Source organism: Pristis pectinata, chromosome X (assembly GCF_009764475.1).
Source record: "Pristis pectinata isolate sPriPec2 chromosome X, sPriPec2.1.pri, whole genome shotgun sequence".
NCBI lineage: Eukaryota > Metazoa > Chordata > Chondrichthyes > Rhinopristiformes > Pristidae > Pristis > Pristis pectinata.
In genome coordinates, this window is record NC_067450.1 from 9,467,815 (window position 1) to 9,486,857 (window position 19,043).

At 50.0% G+C, this 19,043-nt stretch overlaps 1 protein-coding gene across 5 annotated transcripts in view; it reads right to left on the minus strand.

The window, feature by feature from the left end:
• Positions 1 to 19,043, minus strand: part of LOC127566994 (calcitonin gene-related peptide type 1 receptor-like) — a 68,359-nt gene that overhangs the window by 6,473 nt on the left and 42,843 nt on the right. For all 5 annotated transcript variants that reach the window (XM_052009598.1, XM_052009596.1, XM_052009595.1 and 2 more), the window contains 4 exons: positions 9,206 to 9,359; positions 1,484 to 1,544; positions 801 to 867; positions 427 to 645 (listed from right to left, as the gene is read on the minus strand). In XM_052009598.1, the coding sequence (XP_051865558.1) occupies positions 427 to 645; positions 801 to 867; positions 1,484 to 1,544; positions 9,206 to 9,359 (501 nt within the window). The remainder of the gene's footprint in view (positions 1 to 426; positions 646 to 800; positions 868 to 1,483; positions 1,545 to 9,205; positions 9,360 to 19,043) is intronic.

The following is a 19,043-nucleotide window of genomic DNA, read 5'->3' on the forward strand; positions in this document are numbered from 1 at the left end:
TAACCCTCTTCACCATAGCTCTTTGGCCCTACTGCTTCCTGCTGTCTCTCAGATCTCTTGTTATTTCAAAAATATGAGAACAGCACCTCTTTTCTGTCAACTGAATTCCATCGCTCAAAAAACTCCCACATTTAGTATTCTACAGAAACATTACTCTGCAGAACTGAAATCTACCAGCTTTCCACTGAGTGACTCCAGTGTGGGACTAGAACCTGCTTGATCGCAGATGTGGGGATCAGGCAGGAAGCAGGAAGATCAGATCAGCCGTGATTTTAATGAGTGGCAGAGCAGGCTCGAGGGGTCAAGTAGCCAACTCCTGCTAGCTCTTATGTTCTAGGTGGGTTGCAAATGCCATCCCACCAATACAGCAGGAAGATGGGCAGTCATCCTGAAACAATTGTACTGCAGCCAACAAAAGACACTTACCTGATAGTGTGCAGAAATGTGCATCACATGGTCATAAATCTTCCTAATCAGTTGTCCTTCAGGTCTAGATGGAATCAGAATAAACTGAATCCCCATGAGCGGCACAAGGATGAGTGTGGCTCGAACAACCTTCATGTAGACTTTAGATTGCATCTGATGGGTGACCTTCAGCTTGGTGATAAGAACGCGAACAATGTTCAGCAGAAATAACAGGTTGACCTAGTGACCAAGAATAACAGAGTCTAAAGAAATGAGCAACAACATCACCTAGATCAAGGCTCAGCATCACTTCACGCTCTGTGATCTTGGAATCTCCATACAATGATCTTCATTACTTCACTTGCATGGATTTTAGAATAAAATAACATACATACCAGTAGCGCAGCACAGATTGGGCCGTGGATGATGTACAGAAGAACAGTGTCGGAACTCATCCAGCAACTGGAGACAATGAAAAAAGTGTCAAAAACCAAGAGTGCGAAGGTCAATTGCCTAACCTTCAATCCAGCATTGCCGAGACACTCAAAGGATCGATAGCTAATTGGATGACCTTGGTGAAGAATGCGCTCAACATTGTAGAGGGTAATGCCCCCAACATTGTAGAGGGTAATGCCCCCAGATTGTTTCTCGTGACGTGATTGGCTATTCCTGCTTCCTGTAAAATGTTGACTGTTTTATTGGTACCCAGCGGCTGGGAAATGAAAATGGGAATAGGAACCTTGCTCAACATGAGAGCTACGCTGGGATGTGAGTTTCGTTTGGCAGTGAGGCTCGGTGGTGGAGTTTGACAGTGGATTTAAGCAGTGGGACTGCACAGTGCTGTTTGGCAGTGGGTGCTCTGCACTGGGGTTTGGCAGTGGCCTTTACCATGGATCTGTTGCTTTGTACAGTGAGCCTTATGTTTAGTGGTCGCTTATCTGGATTCAATTTTGTATTTTCAACAATTATCCCATAGATGTAAGATAATGTGTCAAACAATTTCCTTGAACTGAAATACCTTGCAGTAACAAAGCCTAGCTCTCATCCGTAACTCAAGAGAAATTAAAGATGTTCTTACTTGTCATTGTAGTACATGCTCCTGGCAACTGCATGTATAATGGCTGGAATCAGTGGGAACCCTGACAAAAGAAGGATACAGTGTCAGTCCCCTCGTCAGAGAGTTCTAACATGTGATGCTGACCCATGTGACACTATTTTGCAGCACTTCTTCAAGGATTGTCCAGTTCTGAAATAGAGGATGTGATTAGGAGAGGAATGACGAGGAACTACAGAGACTTCAACCTGAAACGCTAACCGCTTCTCTCTCCACAGATGCTGCCTGACCTGCTGAGTGTTGCCAGCATTTTCTGTTTATAAGAAGAACTACAAGATGGGTTGAAGAGAGGGATAGAAACACTCCAATTTAGAGATGCTTTGCTTGATGTTCTTCTGGATGCTGTAAGGGTCAGGAGTGACATGTGGTTTCCTGACAGCTGCCACCACAAATGAGCAGCAGAGTAGTGACCGTGAGGGTCCCAAATGCTACAAACAGTTTGATCGTCTTACTGGAGAAGTCAACACATTGCCATTAAACTCTACTGAGAGAGATCCTCGCGGTGCTTGCAAGTCCAACTCGATTTACAACACTACTCCTCTCACCCCCCACTACATTCACATGCTCAGCCTCCTCTCCCTGCTCTTACCAGTAGGCACAACCCAACCCCATCCTACTAGACCACTTTGTCTGGATCCGGCCCCGTGGCTAGATCCACTGTGTCCACCTGCTCTTAGCTTTTCTCAGTACAGGTAACAGCTGCTGAAGTGTTTTTATAGATTTAACTTTTAAATGATGTTTTTAAAAAAGCGATTAAAAAACACTATCATACCAACAATAATTTAAAAATAGGAAACTAAAGGAAGAATTTCAGCACTAACCTTTTTCCACAGGGTTGGCCGCCCCATTCAAATAAATGGGTCACAGCTTTCTTGACGTAAAGCTGAGGGGTCAGATGCAAAGTACATCCCGTTGGTCTCCAGCACATCAACACTCTGCTGACTCCAGCAGCAGAGGAGCAAGGTCAGATAATCCAGCTGTTGATTTGTCTCATTACCTACTCTGACACGGCATGGAGACCGTGTCCTCGGCAACAGGCCATTCATGCTACTTATGTACCTGGCTGACCCACACTTTCACTGTATGCACTGCATCTACTGAATGCACAGAGTCACACAGGTCTGTCGTGCAGGAGAAGGCGGCAGAGAATAGCAGGGAGAAGGCAAGGATCGGAAGTGACTACCTGTGTGAGTAGGTCTGATTACATGAGAATGCTCCCATTGGTCTGTCTAACTGAATGTTGGACTGGGTGCATCTCTCATGTCACAGGCAGGAAGATGGTTCACTGACCACATCTTCCAGTTCCCATGGTATATTTCACCACTATCCTCCTAAAGCTCAACAACCCCCCCAAAACTGGACGCTGGAATTACTGTCACAGTTAACTGGCACCCACTGATTGCAGACCAGGCAAATCCTACTCATTGTAATAACTTCAGCATCCAGGCAGCTCGAACTGTGCTGCTCCCCCACATTAAGAGGCCAACGTGGCTCTAGCCAAGGCCAGCCTACACTGCCTGCACTACTTAAAGCCAGGTGGCACATCTTGGGGGAAGGGATGGAGGGGGCTAGGGATTATGGGGAGTACGGTGTGGTTGCTGGAAAAGCTCCTGGTACTCAGTGAATCAGACCTGGCGAACAGTGAAGACTGACCCAACACAGGAGGGAGTGGACTCTGAGGTTTTGAGACACTGCACTGGACGTCTTGGAGGAGGTGGTGGAGGAGGAGGAGGAGCATTGCCTTTTTTGGACCCCGACTCTGGAGGAGGAGGTGGGGAGGAGGAGGAGGAATGTCCTGTATCCACAGGGACCGGGAGCCCCTACAGACACAAGGTCAGCAGGCAGTGACAGCAGATATCCAAGGAGGTCAAAGCCAAGAGTCCAGCCCATATACCTGAAGGTATTGCTGCAAGTTCAATGCCCTAACATGAGTGGTCAAGGTCAGTGATGGACCAAACTCCAATCCCATTAACTGCACCACTAACCTCAGGTACTGTTCAGTGGACCACACACTCACCAACTTTTGTCGATGCACCATAGAAAGCATCCTATCTGGATGCATCATGACTTGGTACAGCAACTGCTCTGCCCAGGACCACAAGAAACTGCAGAGAGTTGTGGACACAGCCCAGTGCATCACGGAAACCAGCCTCCCCTCCATGGACTCTGTCTTTACCTATTGCCGCATTGGCGAAGCAGCCAGCATAATCAAAGACCCCACCCACCCGGGTCATTCTCTCTTCTCCCCTCTCCTATCAGGTAGAAGATAGAGGAGCCTGAGGGCACGTACCACCAGACTTAAGGATAGCTTCTGCCCCGCTGTGATAAGACTATTGAACGGTTTCCTTATACGATGAGATAGACTCTGACCTCACGATCTACCTTGTTGTGACCTTGCACCTTATTGCACTGCACTTTCTCTGTAGCTGTGACACTTTACTCTGTACTGTTATTGTCTTTACCTGTACTACATCAATGCACTCTGTACTAACTCAATGTAACTGCACTGTGTAATGAATTGACCTGTACAATCGGTATGCAAGACAAGTTTTTCACTGTACCTCGGTATAAGTGACAATAATAAACCAGTACCAATACCAAAATACCAATACCCCCAACACTCTGCTGCCAACACATCATCAGGACTCAGCTCATGTGCTCCAATGCACGCACACATACACAGTCCTTCTGCAAACTTCATACCACAGCTCACATGCATAACTGGCCATTCAACCACGAGAGGCACATCCTCCAAACATGTTGCAAGGTGCTCAGTCGTGCATTTCCCAGTCTGGGGGACAAGGTGGCCCAGAGGCAGCAGGAGGGGACCAGAGGGGCACGGGCTGCCTATGTGTCCGAATCCCCTGGAGGAGCCAGGATTAAGCCAGTGACCAGTGAAGAAGACCGTAGCCTTATTACCTCTCATCCTCCTCCTCACAACCCTCTCCCCCTTCAACAAATACCATCCCCCGAATTACAAGCTGCAGATTCTACAAGTGTGCATCTTTTATTCCAGCCCATCCCTCATCAGGAGCCCCCCCCCCCTTTCATTCCAGGCACTCAGGAACCACCAATTGGCCAGGCACAACTGACTGACTCCATTTCACAGCCACAGCCAGCAGCTCACACACTGGCGAAACTCTCAGCCCGAGCGGCCAACAGCCAGTGCAGGGGACTTTGAAGCAAAACGCACAGTGGCACACAAGGACACAGATAAAGAGTGTGATGGGATTGTCTATAGGGTGACAAATGTGCACATTAAAATGCTTCATCCATTGGGAGAACTCTCACAGACGCTGCATTCAACATTGAGGTCACATCAACTCGAGCTTTGTACAGGGCTTGGGGCCCCTCCGTTCCATGTGGAAGTGGTGGCCAATTTATCATGCCAACCACAACTCAGTGCAGGGTCTCGCCCGAAACGTCGACCATCCCTCTGCCATCACAGATGCTGCCTGACCCGCTGAGTTCCTCCAGCAGTTTGCTTTTTGCTCCAGATTCCAGCGCCTGCAGTCTCGTGTCTCCATTGTGCAGAGAATAACTTTAGATTGTGGATATTTGTAGCATAAGCCATTGGCTTTAATCTGATGAATGAAACAAGGTTGTTTGCTCAACCGAGCCAATGTATCACTGTCCCAATGGACAGTACTCAGGGAAGGAGTGGTAAACATTTACTGTATGGCAAAATTCCTAAGGAGCAAGGAGTCATCAACTGTACTTATGGGTCTCTTTCCATTAACAACCTCAATGGGGCAGAATTTTGCAAATGAATGCTCAGCAAATTAATGAGCACTGCACGTGACTGCTCATTATTTAGGAAGCTACCACGGTACCAAAGTGATAAAAGATCACTGGCACCATCGCCCCAGTTTGGTTGTTTCGGACCTCAATGGAGCCACAGTACATTCTAACAATTATAATAAAGCTTCCAAAAATTATTGTAAAACAGATCATGTTACATTGAAGGCACAATTCAGATGCCTTGGCAGACTCCCTTGATGAATTCCCAAGTGGGGTTAGGGTTTGGGTTCGGGTTAGCAGCTTGCTAGGTAGCTGAGGCTCCAGTTCAAGGCGAGCCTATCTAAGGTAAACCTTTCCCCAATGCCTGATGTCTGCTGGTAAACATAATGAAGCACACTTTCTGCTGACTACTCTAAAGGTCAGATCTGTCCTCACATTCCCCACAACTAGTTACAGGCAGAATCACTCTCGACCGTGACTCCCACTGCACTTTCCCCCAGTGCCTGCATTCGTCTTTCCAATCACAGTTCCTTACTTTCCTGCAACTAATAGTCTTAACAGCATCATGATAAATGTATGTCATGCATTGCAGACAAGTCAAGTCAAGTCAAGTCAGCAGGGCAGTCAACGATCCACAGTGCAATCCCCACATCTCACCTCTACGGCAGCTTCAATGAAAGTTGTGGATTCCACACAGACAGTGCTATGCGTGCACCATCTCACCGGTCCCCTCAGTCAGTGACAGAAAGGAGCCATGATCAGGCAGCCTGACCCTGTAGCGGGTTCCCCTGGGGCATCAAACGAAGGCCACCTCAGTTCTTAAAGGCCCCTTGAGAAGAGCACTTCATTAGAGGTGGGGCAGACAGCCACATCGTCCGAAACTACTTAGGGGACCCCTCCTGAGCCAGCACCTGCAGTGAACCCAGCGCACTGTGCCCAATGACCTGCACACACTGATATTTTGCAAGCATCTGTTTTTAAGCGCTGCATCCCTGAGGACTGAACCAAGGGGGCCCCTAACTGAAGGCAGTTGACCTCAATCTCAATCAGCAGTGAAAAACTTTTTATTCATTCATGACTCAAGGCTGGCTGACAAGGCTGCTGCAGCTGAAAAGACTTAGAGTCATAGAGTAATGCAGCATGGAAACAGGCCCTTTGGCCCAACTTGTGCATGCCAACCAAGTTGCCAACCTGAGCTAGCCCCATGTCTGTCAAAACCTTTCCTACCCATGTACCTGTCCAAATGTCCTTTAAATGTTGTTAATGTACCTGCCTCAACCACTTCCTCTGGCAGCTCGTTCCATATACTGACCACCCTCTGTGTGAAAAAGTTGCCCCAGGTCCTTTTTAAATCTTAAGCAGGTAAGTGTTGGAAGCAACTGAAGCACACTCCTTTCCCCAAGGGCCCATCCCAAGTTTGATGGAATTTCTCCTCCTGAGCAGAAAAAGCCTGGAGAGGTTCTGATATTAGGAATAGCCCAGTTCCCAATTAGACTGTAAGCAGGGTGAAGATGAGCAAAGTTGCTGTGTATCATATATAAAATTATTAGGTATGGTAGATAATAGGAATCTTCTTTCCATGGTGGGGGTAGTCTAAGACAAGAGGGCATAAGGCAAGAGGTAGGAGGTATGTGGGGAGTTTTTCCCACACACAAGGTGATTGGAATCTGGAGGTGGTGGAGGCAGACACTCTCATAACACTTAAGATGCATCTAGACAAGCGCTTGAATCGCCAAGGCAGAGAAGGCTATGGACCTAATGTGGGTAAATGAGATTAGTGCAGATGAGTGCAATGGAGAGCATAAATGTGGTGGGCCAAAGGGCCTGTTTCTGTGCTGTATGACACTATGACTATATCATGAGAGGCCTTCACTTGCACAAAAGGGGACTTGTACTGAGAGAAAGGGCTGTCAACAGTTACAAAGGACCAGGAGTGCATTCTTCTATCTTGTGGATGGCAAGCAGGCACATCAAACATCCTCTCACAATGTACTGTTAGACGGTACGAGTGTTTCCCTGTTATATCTATTGGCTGACTGTATCCCAGCATGATTTGGAGGAGTTGGACGATTGCCTGTGTCGGGTTGTTTGGTTTATCGTTTCCCAATCTGGACCCAAATTTGGGGATCTTGTGCCTTACTGTAGCACCCACCAGGCTTTCTGCAGGACCCTTTGAGCTCCTTGCTCTTGCATCAGTGGACGACACATAGTTAAGTGGCATCTCAGCCTGCACTACACAGAGGTGAGCCCACAGAAAATGGAGGATCACCCCTAATATGATAATGCAATTAAAATAACAGGACAGAGTCAGAGCAAGGTCGCACCACCTGAGCCAACCATGGTGGGTAATTCAGTGGGGAAACCCCCAGTTAAAGGGGGTAACTTTCCTCTATTTACAGCACTTTACTGGAACTGTCTTACTTCCTGTGTATGGTTGGAGCAAGACTTCTAGACTGAACTCGAGGTTTTGTATGGTGTCATAGAGTCATGCAGTTGCACAGCATGGAAAAAGACCCTTTGGCCCATACGTGTCCACACCAAGCAAGATGTACATTTAAGCTAATCCCATTTCCCAGCACTTGGCCCATATCCCTCAAAACTCCTGTCATCCATAAACCTGTCCACATACTTCTTAAATGTGTCTAATGTACCTGCCTCATCCACTTCCTCTGGCAGCTGGATCCATATATCTACTACACGCTGTGTTGCCCCTCAGGTTCATTAAACCCTCCACCTCCAACCTTAAAACTATGTCCTCTAGTTTTCAATTCCCCAACCCTGGAAAACAGACCACTCACCCTATCTATGCCCCTCATGATTTTATACACCTCTATGAGATCACCCCTCAGTCTCCTACACTCCAAGCAGTAAAGGCCCAGCCTATCTAACCTCTCCCTATAACTCAGTCCCTCGAGTCCTGGCAGCATCCTTGTAAATCTTTTTTGCATTCTTTCCAGTTTAATCGCATCCTTTCTATAACAGGGTGACCAAAACTGAACACAATACTCCAAGTGTGACCTTACCAACATGTTCTTTCACAGGGGGAGGTTTATCTCAAACTCCCAATGAATTTGTACTGACAGCAGTATGCGGTGATTTTAGTCACTGACTGAACTGGATTACCTGCTCGCAAGTGGAGGAGGGCATGATTTGTCATTATGTGGCAACTTGCTGCACAAATGAAGTTCCATGGTTTGAACTGTTAACCATCCAGACTTTGTTCCATTAGTCATCACTGAGATTGCCAAGGTGAAGGCAACTTGAACAATGGTTTCCTTGAAAACCATGCTGTGAGTGAGTTTGGGGAGGGGGAGCAAGGTCAGGGAGATCCTGATGGATTGGTTGGTGTGTGACTGACCATTCGCATGGGCCTCTGCCATCTCTGCAGATGTGAGAAGGACTAGGATTCAACAACATGGGAGCTATGGAGTTGGCATTGACTTTAAGATTCTGTTGATTGCCATCCTGACTTGGAAATATATTGGTAGTCCATCATCATTACTGGGTCTAGATCTTGGAACTCCCTCCCCAACATCACTGCGGGAGCACCTTCACCAGAAGGGCTGCAGCCGTTCAAGAAGGCAGCTCACCCCCACCTCTTCAAGGGCAATTAAGGTTGGGCAATAAATGCTGGTCACCCAGATCCTGAAAACTGAATAAACATCACCTGAGAGAACAGACAGGGATTGAATTTAATGTAATCCAAAAGACAGCTCCTCCAACAATGCTGCATTCCCTCACTACAACACATCAGATGTTTATGCTCAAGTCTCTGGAATTGAACCTGGAATCTAATCGTGGAAAGCATACTCACTAAGCCACACTTGACATTAGGATCCCAGAGTGGTGTGAAAGAGGAACTTGTTTAATTTTAATGTATGAATCGCTTATCCGACCAAAGGCTAGGGGCAATGCCTATTGTACTGTGTTACTGAGAGTACCTACCCCATCCAAGTACGTAGTACCAGAATAATTTTTGCTCCTCCACAAACGCAGCCACGATGATGAGAGTGTGCAGGTAGACCCCTTCACACAGCATCCAGAAGTAATTGCATCCAATCAAGTACAAGTGAATGAAGAGCAATATCTTACAGCCAACCTGCAGACAGGACACAGACAGAGACATCAGAGGTAGTGTGTTGGGAAATACAGACTGCACATTGGCAACAGTGGGGCCACAGCAAACACTGCAGGAGTATGGCGGGCCAGAGAATGCTTGGAGAGTAGGAGAAGAGTTGTACACCCTTGGGAATAAAACTCCAGCAATTTGCTTCAGAATTGGGAATCTGCCTCCAAGAGATGGCAAATGCTCAATGTGTGATTTGCTGCAGAACCAGGGATCAGTTCTAGCTAAACAGGTTTCAAAAGAGCTCACAGGTGGAACACTTAATAGAAAGACCATGTCTTTTATGAAGCAAAGCTTAAGCTAGTGGCTACCCATGACCGTGACTGCCCAAGGAATGTATAAAAGGGATCCGAATCCTGTATGCACGATGTAACTGTGGCTAACCCATTTCTTTTTACTGTGGCAAGAGATTCAACAAAATGGCTAACCCTTTTATACCTAGGCCATTTGTCCTTTTTTGATTGATTTTTATTAAAATAACTTTTATTTACAACATTTCACATTAAAATGGGATCCTCTGTTCAGGATGCACTCCAGTCCCTGCAGACTGTATCCAGAAGGCCTCCAGAGAGCCAGTGGACACTGCCTGCTCCTTCTCCAGGGACACCAGAGCATGGACATTACCTCAGAAGAGGGGCAGGCAGTTACCTCAGGCAGACCTCTCGAAAGCCAGCTGCCCGGACCTGTGAATGGCTACCTTGGCCAGACACAGGAGCAGATGCTTCAAACACTCAAACAGGGGCTGCAATCTCTGACATTCCATATACAAATGGAACCCAGACTCCTCCAGGCTACAGAAATGGAGGCGGTCTGGGAGTCCATGAATCAACTTAAAAACCTGTTGCGCAGCACTGCACTGTGCAACCCTCCACCCCAGGTTCCTGATGGAAAGGAGGACTCCAGCGTGAAGAGACCTCTACTAGAGAACCACCCCCCCCTCACTGCTGCATGGTAGAATGGATCACCACGGCATGTCCGGATGGCAAACAAGAGCAAGGGATAGTGTGCAGGAGTAGCCCATACAGGATGCGCCTCTGTGCGGTGTGGAACAGCACAGAGGGCATTTCCGAGAGATGGCTCATGTAGTGTGGGACCAGCTCCCGAGGTGGGTTTTGGGGCCTGGGTCCAGTGAGCAATTTCAGCTGAGTGGGGGTCAACCCACTGGGTATCACCCACACCTCAGTGTCCTCCTCCACCATCTGATCCATCCCTTTGTCCGACTGCCCTCACAGTCAGAGCGCCTGTCTCCACTGGCGGGGGAATGTCTTTATTGGAGGTGACCATGTCCCACATTCTAAAAAGCAGTACAGCTGATGCTCACCACTGGGAACTGCATGTCAACCTGAAGGCAGTGTCCCTGGTGAAAAAATGTGAAGGGACGGGAGGATGAACAACGTATGGGTACCTATGCAGGGTCTGAAGGCAGAGAGTCACCACCTGGGTATGGACACACACCAGCGACTAACCGCCCTTCTCAACCAGGAGATTCAGGACCGTGGCAGAGACCCAGAGCTTTCTCTTGCCCCAGAAGAAATCCACCAGTTTCTTCTGGACTTTGGAAGCAAAGGCAGAGGATGGGACCAAAGTGACCAGCCGGTACCATAGCATGGAGGGTCACCAGTTGATTTATGACCAGTGCTCGGCCCCTGTAGGAAAGCACTCAGAACCTAGCCAGGTTCTGACCTTTGCCTCCAGCTCCTACCAGTTTGCTGGCCAGGTTTCCTCAGTGGGACTCGGGTAGACTCCCAGATTGTGGAGGTGTATTGTGCTCCACGCAAATGGTCTCACCTCCTATGGCGAGGAGTCCACCTGCCACTGATCTGCTAAGCGTCCAGAACATTTCTCCCAATTGATCCATGTGGAGGACGCAGCTGTAAAGACCTGCTGGCAGTCACACATCCTCCACTGGTCAACGGAATATGCGACCATGAGCAACATGTAGCTGGTGTAAACCAAGAGGACAACTTCCACACCCAGCCTGCACAGAGCCAGACCTGTCAACTTCTGAAAACGAGGACACAGGAATGGCTCCATGCAGAGCTGGCCGGACATGGGGCATCCCTGACGTACTCCCCTCCCAATGCAGAGGAGTGCCATCAAGGACCCATTGACTTTCACCAGACACACTGCGGCAACAGACAGAAATTGGACCCGGGTCACAAAATGTGCGCAAAGCCCCAAAAAGGTGTTTGTGATCCACTATATCAAACATCTCCTGATTAAGGGAGAGAAAGGAAATTGACAGACCAGCCCTCTCAGAAAGGTAGGTCTAAGTTCTGGGCCAAATGGATGTTGTCCCGAATGGACTGGCCTTGGGCTGTGTAGGATCAGTCAGGGTGGATCAAATGGGTCAGTAAAGAACTACAACGTGTGGACAGGACCCAGGAAAAGATCTTGTGTCGAGAAGGAAGACCAGGTGCCAGTTTGTTAAGAGGATGACTGCCCTGTGCCCTTTTTCCAGGCATTCCCCCAGGACCTGTGCATAATCACCACCCCCGAGAACTCATCTCTCTGGTCAGCTTGACCAACATCAATGGAGCATCCAATCAGCAAGTTCTCCTACAAAACTCTGTGCACACCCTTGCTGGACAGATTTGGAGAAAACAGAGCCCCAAGAAGGGAGTGGATCAAGTCACCTATTCCCTCCAGATCCGTGACGGAACAGCCATCATTGGTCAGCAGCTCTGTGAGCTACTTACTGACACACTGCCAGTTTTGCAGTGAGTAGAAGGGTGAGGTGAAATCCAAATCATGCAGGATCTGGACTCACGCTCAAGCTGCGGGTCTCTCTGCATGCCCTTCTTCTCTTTGTACATCTGTCACAGGGACAGTCCTTGACTTAAAGTTCTTCACCCAGGTGGCTCCAGCTGGCCTGGGCCAGGTAAATGGGGTGGGGAGGGAGTTCACTTGTTGTAAGTTTGGAAGCCACAGGACAGTCTCCCTATAAAACAGGCAGCCCTCTCAGAAACACCAACCTTATAAAACAAAGGACATTCTTCTTTCTTCCAAAAGTAAATTCCTCTTCCTTTCTCCCGCCAGCAAAGTGGATGGAAAACCTCCTCTCAGCTCCAGAGTTCCCACACACTGACTGCAGCAGCTGGCTCACTGACTGAAGCCAGGTGCTCCCAATCCACCAGTCCTCCTATCTCCCAATCAGCCCTGCCCCGAGAGTGTGTGACAGACAGCATAGAGGGAGCTTAACACTGTCTACTCTGGGGGTGTGTGTTGGGACGGTGCAGAGGGAGCTTCATTCTGTGTCTGACCCTTTAAGGTTACAAAAACAAGTTTATTATAAGTACTACAACACCACAATAAGTCTCGACAAACTACATCAATAACTAAATTCTGCTAAACTTAAATATTTCCATTCTGATCCAGGATGCAATTTATCCCCTGCGGTGCCCAATGGTCCAGGAACACCTCCATGGTGCCTGTGGACACCATGCGTTCTTTTTCCAGGGATACTCAGGCACGAACATACCCCCGTAAGACTGCCAAGCAGTCAGCTCAGGCGGAGCCCCTTGCTGCCCAAATCCATGTCCCATAAATGGTCAGTTTGAGTGGGCCCAGGAGCAAGGCTACCAGGACATCCTCCCCTCACACTGGGTGACCAAATACTAAGAAGGTGGGGCTAAAATTTAACCAGAAGGCAAGGAGCAGCCCCTTCAGATATGCAAGTAGGGGCTGCAGCCTTGCAAACTCCATGTACATGTGGTACACGGTCTCTTCCAGCCCACAGAAGTGACAAGCGGCTGGGAGTTCTGTGTAAAGGCTTAAAAACTTGTTACAGGGCACTGCTCTATGCAACACCCTCCACCCCAGGTCCCCAATGTACAAGGGAAGAACCCCCGCATAAAGGGACATCCACTGGGGACCCCGCTCGCTACCAGATGTAAAAACCAACTGCCACGGCGTGTCTGGATGGTGAACAAGGGCAAGGAAGTGTAGGGTGTGGAGCAGTAACTAGTATAGGAACCACCTACCTGCATCACGGAAGACGAGAGACAGCTCAAGTTATGTGGAACTGGCTCCCGAGTAATATTCTGGGACCTGGGTCCAACGAGTAATTCTGACTGAGCAGAGGTGAGCCCAGCCAGAATTACACACACCAGCGATTGTCTGCCCTCTCCGATCGGGAGACTCAGGACCGCTGCAGAGACCCAGTGTTTCCTTTTGCCCCAGAAGAAGTCCACCAACTTCCTCTGGATTCTCGTGGCAAAGGCAGAGGGTGGGGTCAAGGTGACCACCCAGTACTACAACATGGAGGCCGCCAGTTGGTTTATGACCACCACCCTGCCCGGTAGGAAAGTTGTTGCCTGGCTGAGGCCCGATCGCATCCCAGCAGAGCAACAACTTTCATTTCCAGGTCCTACCGGTTTGCCGGCCAGGTCTCCCCAGTAAGATTCAGGTACACTTCCCAGTTGATCCTGGCAGAGGATGCAGCCGAGAAGATCTGCTGGCACTTGCGCATCCTCTGCAGGTCCAAGGAGTCAATCACCATTAGGAGCACGTCATTGATGTATGCCGAGAGGACTACCTCTATGTCTGGCTTGCACAGAACCAGACCCGGTCAACCTCCTCCTCCAAAGACACAGGAATGGCTCTATGCAGATGGTATACAACTGGCCAGACATGGGGCATCCCTGACATACTCCCCTCTGGAAGCAATTGGGGGCCTTAAAGGCACTCTGCGGCGAAGTATAAGAGTCGGACCCAGGCTACAAAGTGTGGACTGAGCCTGAACGCCTGCAGAGTGCCCACCAGAAAACTGTGGTCCATCTGATCAAAAGCTGAGGAACCAGTCTCCTGGGACAGGTGGATCAGGTCCCGGACCAGATGGATATTGTCCTGGATGGTCCTGCCTGGGACCGTGTACGACTGGTCAGGATGGATCACCTGCCCTTGCATGAAGCCAAGACAGTTGGTCATCATCCGGGAAAAGACCTTGTAGTCCACGCACAGGAGAGAGACTGGATGCCAGTTCTTCAACAGGCAGAAGTCTCCCTTCTTAGGCAGCAGGACCATGACAGCTCTCCACCATGAAAGGGGCATCTCGCCAGTGGCTAGGCTGTCCCCTAGAGCAAGTGCGTAGTCATCCCCCAGCACATCCCAAAAAGCCTGAAGGGACTAGGCCAGGGGACTTGCCTCTCTGGAGCTGGTGAAGGGCCACGGACAGCTCAGCCAGTGTCAGGGGAGCGTCTAGCTGCTCAGCAGCCTCTGGGTCAACCGGCAGCAGACCCACCCAAAGAACACTGCACTTGTCTTCACTGGACAGGTCTGATGAGAACAAGGCCTCATAAACGGAGCAGAATGCCATGTTGATTCCTAAAGGATCCATAACAGAAGAGCTGTCATCAGCTAGTAGCTCCATCAACTGCTTTCGGACTCCCCGCCACTTCTCCAGCGAGAAGAAGGGTGAGCCACAGTTCAAATCATGTAGCATTTGGATCCGCGACCTCACGTACACGCTTCGGGACTGCTCAAGCTGCAGATCCCTCAGCACGTCCCTCTTCTCCTGGTAATCCCGCCATAGAAGCAGTTCCCCAGCAGTCATACCGAGATGGGACTTGAAGTCGAGCAGCTCTCTCTCAAGCCATTCAATCTCAGAGTCCCGCCCCTTGGTCGACCCCCTACTGTACTCCTGACATAGAAAATGGATGTGGGCCTTGCCCACATCCCACCATAGCTGCAGGGAGCAGAAGTCTTCCTGTTTCTTCCTCCAGACAATCCAGAACTCTCTGAATGAATCCAGGAATTGGCTGTCCTCCAGCAGCCAGTTGTTAAAATGCCAGGACGCGGTCCCCACCCCCATGCGCAATGGAATGAACTCCACCCACACAAGGTGATGGTCCAAGCATGGCACCAGTCGTATCGAGGCTGCCGACACATGGGAGATGTTCCCTGAGAAATGTACAGGTGGTCTATATGAGAGACCCCCCTTCAGACCTCCTTGAGAAGGCACTGGAGTCAGGATGAAGATTCTGTTAGGTGTCCACAAAGTCAAAAGAGCCCACTAGCTCCCCTAACTTCTTCACTATCGCCTGGCCGCTCTGGAGACCGGAGCGATCCTCGAGGGTACAGTTGAAATTCCACCTGCTCCCCCCGCCACTCCAGGAGCCAGGTGGACTCATCTCCCAGAATGGTATGGGTTTCATGTAGGAGGCTCACCACACATCTCCCATCCCTGAGGACTGAGAGATTAAATCTGTGGAGAAAACCTCTGCTGCCTTTCACATTAAGGCTTGCTATGGTGAATTTCATGTCAGGAGCACACCAGGTCCCAGCACCCATACCCTGTTTGGTGAGACCGGTGCCACTCTTCCCCTATGACCCTAGAAGGAGGGGAACCGCTCTTCACTTTAAAGGCTCTAATGGTGCCAGAGCCACTTTGTGACCCACTGCCCTCAGCAGGAGCAAGGTCACTCTTCGCCCTGATGTCCTTCACCAGGTCATCCAGGAAAATCCTAAGCTGACATCTATCTTTCCTAGTCACTGCCTTACCCTTCCCCTTCCGTCTGAGGATGGTGCACAGGGACCTTACGAGCCTCGGCGTGCTCGGCCAGCGTAACGAGGCCAGTTTGGGCCTATGCTTGGCACCCTCGGAGTTAGCAATAAATTCCTCTATCTCTTCCACAGGGATCAGTGAAGACATGTCGGGGGGATGAGGATGTCCATTGTCTCACTGTCCATTGAATCACCTTCCACCTCCTCATCAGAGCTTCAGTCTGTGTCTGACCCTGGGAGTGTGTGATGGGACGGTGTAGAGGGAGCCTCACCCTGTGTCTGATACCGGGAGTGTGTGATGGGACGGTGCGGAGGGAGCTTCACCCTGTGTCTGACCGCAGGAGTGTGTGATGGGACGGTGCGGAGGGAGCTTCACCCTGTGTCTGACCGCAGGAGTGTGTGATGGGACGGTGCGGAGGGAGCTTCATCCTGTGTCTGATACCGGGAGTGTGTGATGGGACGGTGCGGAGGGAGCTTCACCCTGTGTCTGACCGCGGGAGTGTGTGATGGGACGGTGCGGAGGGAGCTTCACCCTGTGTCTGACCGCGGGAGTGTGTGATGGGACGGTGCGGAGGGAGCTTCACCCTGTGTCTGACCGCAGGAGTGTGTGATGGGACGGTGCGGAGGGAGCTTCACCCTGTGTCTGACCGCAGGAGTGTGTGATGGGACGGTGCGGAGGGAGCTTCACCCTGTGTCTGACCGCAGGAGTGTGTGATGGGACGGTGCGGAGGGAGCTTCACCCTGTGTCTGACCGCAGGAGTGTGTGATGGGACGGTGCGGAGGGAGCTTCACCCTGTGTCTGACCGCAGGAGTGTGTGATGGGACGGTGCGGAGGGAGCTTCACCCTGTGTCTGACCGCAGGAGTGTGTGATGGGACGGTGCGGAGGGAGCTTCACCCTGTGTCTGACCGCAGGAGTGTGTGATGGGACGGTGCGGAGGGAGCTTCACCCTGTGTCTGACCGCAGGAGTGTGTGATGGGACGGTGCGGAGGGAGCTTCACCCTGTGTCTGACCGCAGGAGTGTGTGATGGGACGGTGCGGAGGGAGCTTCACCCTGTGTCTGACCGCAGGAGTGTGTGATGGGACGGTGCGGAGGGAGCTTCACCCTGTGTCTGACCGCAGGAGTGTGTGATGGGACGGTGCGGAGGGAGCTTCACCCTGTGTCTGACCGCAGGAGTGTGTGATGGGACGGTGCGGAGGGAGCTTCACCCTGTGTCTGACCGCAGGAGTGTGTGATGGGACGGTGCGGAGGGAGCCTCACCCTGTGTCTGACCGCAGGAGTGTGTGATGGGACGGTGCGGAGGGAGCCTCACCCTGTGTCTGACTGCAGGAGTGTGTGATGGGACGGTGCGGAGGGAGCCTCACCCTGTGTCTGACCGCAGGAGTGTGTGATGGGACGGTGCGGAGGGAGCCTCACCCTGTGTCTGACCGCAGGAGTGTGTGATGGGACGGTGCGGAGGGAGCCTCACCCTGTGTCTGACCGCAGGAGTGTGTGATGGGACGGTGCGGAGGGAGCTTCACTCTGTAACTAACCTGTGCTGTCGCTGCCCTGGAAGTGATTTTAATGGACAGCTTTGAGAGAATTGGTACTCCCTCAATGGAAGATGCTGGATTTCCCCTCAGTCTGCCATCTTTTGTTCTGTTGCATCTGTTTTCACCTGGTGTCTAAGATTGGCTACTGAAAAACTATAGTTGCAGGAATTCCTGCAGGTTTGCAGTTTACAACTCCGACAGGTTCTCTGTCTTGGCCCCTGCTGCACCATGGACTAAATTTGCCTTGGTGGATACTCTGTCTTTTAGACCTACCCTAGGAATCCACAGCACGTGCCTGATCCAGCCTCAGTTTGTTACACTACACCCTCCACCTGCACTCAACCAGCAATTTAAGGCCCACCTTGTTAGAAATATTTCTTTCAAAATGTACTGATAATAGGGCTGTGAGTGAATAATTCACTAACAGAAGTAAAAAAAAACTGTGTCTGCAAAACATCACACAATAGTTTGCAGGAATTTGGTTAAAACCTTAGAATGAGTGTGACACAGCACAGGAAGAGCCCACTAAACCTACTGTACCTGTACTAGCTCTGGTACAGCTGCCTATTTAGTCCCACTCACATTCTTCCTACACCATCCTGCAAAGATTTTTTTTCTCTAAGTATTTTGTTCCACATCCTGTCTCCGTCATTTCCTCCAGCTCTATAACCTCTTCTAATTTGATCTCTTACACATCCACAATGTTAATTGCTCCTCTATTGACGTTGATGTTGAACTTCTGAGGCCTAGAATTAACTTCCTCAAACCTCCCCACCTCCCTCCTTCAAAACCTTTCTCTTCGACCAAGCTTTTGATCATCTGGCTAATGTCTCCTTCTATGCTTTGGTGTCTGATGTCTCTCCAGTAAAGTGCCTTGGGACACTTTACTCTGTAAATGGAAGTTATTGTTGCTATTGATTTTGAGGGACAGGATGGTGTTAGGTACACTATGCTCCTCTACCTCTACTTCTGTTAGGCCTACGTAGCTTCCTATTGTAGTGTTAGTGTGATTCAACTTAAAGTCAGCTCAGTAGCATTTTGATTTGTTTCTTTACATGCAGAAAGATTTTAAGAAAAGGATTCTTAAATTCAGAATTCATTGTACTGGTACCATTTTATATTACTCCACCACCTCCTCCCTAATCCCAGTTATGCCACCCCTTACCTCACAACCCCCCACCCCACCCCTCATAGAAACAAGCACCCAAACTGTGTCCACACAGTACAAGGGCCTTGCTCACCACCCAGTCATTTGGGGGAGTTGGGCTCAGATAACAAGGGGGCCCTGACTTGTTGTGGACCATGGTTTCAAAGCTTGTTTGGCTTATAACACAATTCATTGCCTCTCACAGGGTGCAATGAAGAGGCTGCTGTTGTGTTTCAGCGCGAGTCTTTAGCACAAGCTTGGGGACGTGCGAGCAAGGATTTCAGGCTGTGTTGAGACCATGATAGAGCAGCAGGAGAGTTTCTGAAAGAGTGCATCTACTGAAATAGCTCATCATTGCCCCATCACTCAACGGCGGGCCTCAGGAAGCCATGATACGATGAGCTAGCACCAAATGCATTTCAACTCCGCTCCCCATTCCCACCCCGACCTGTCTGTCCTTGGCCTCCTCCACTG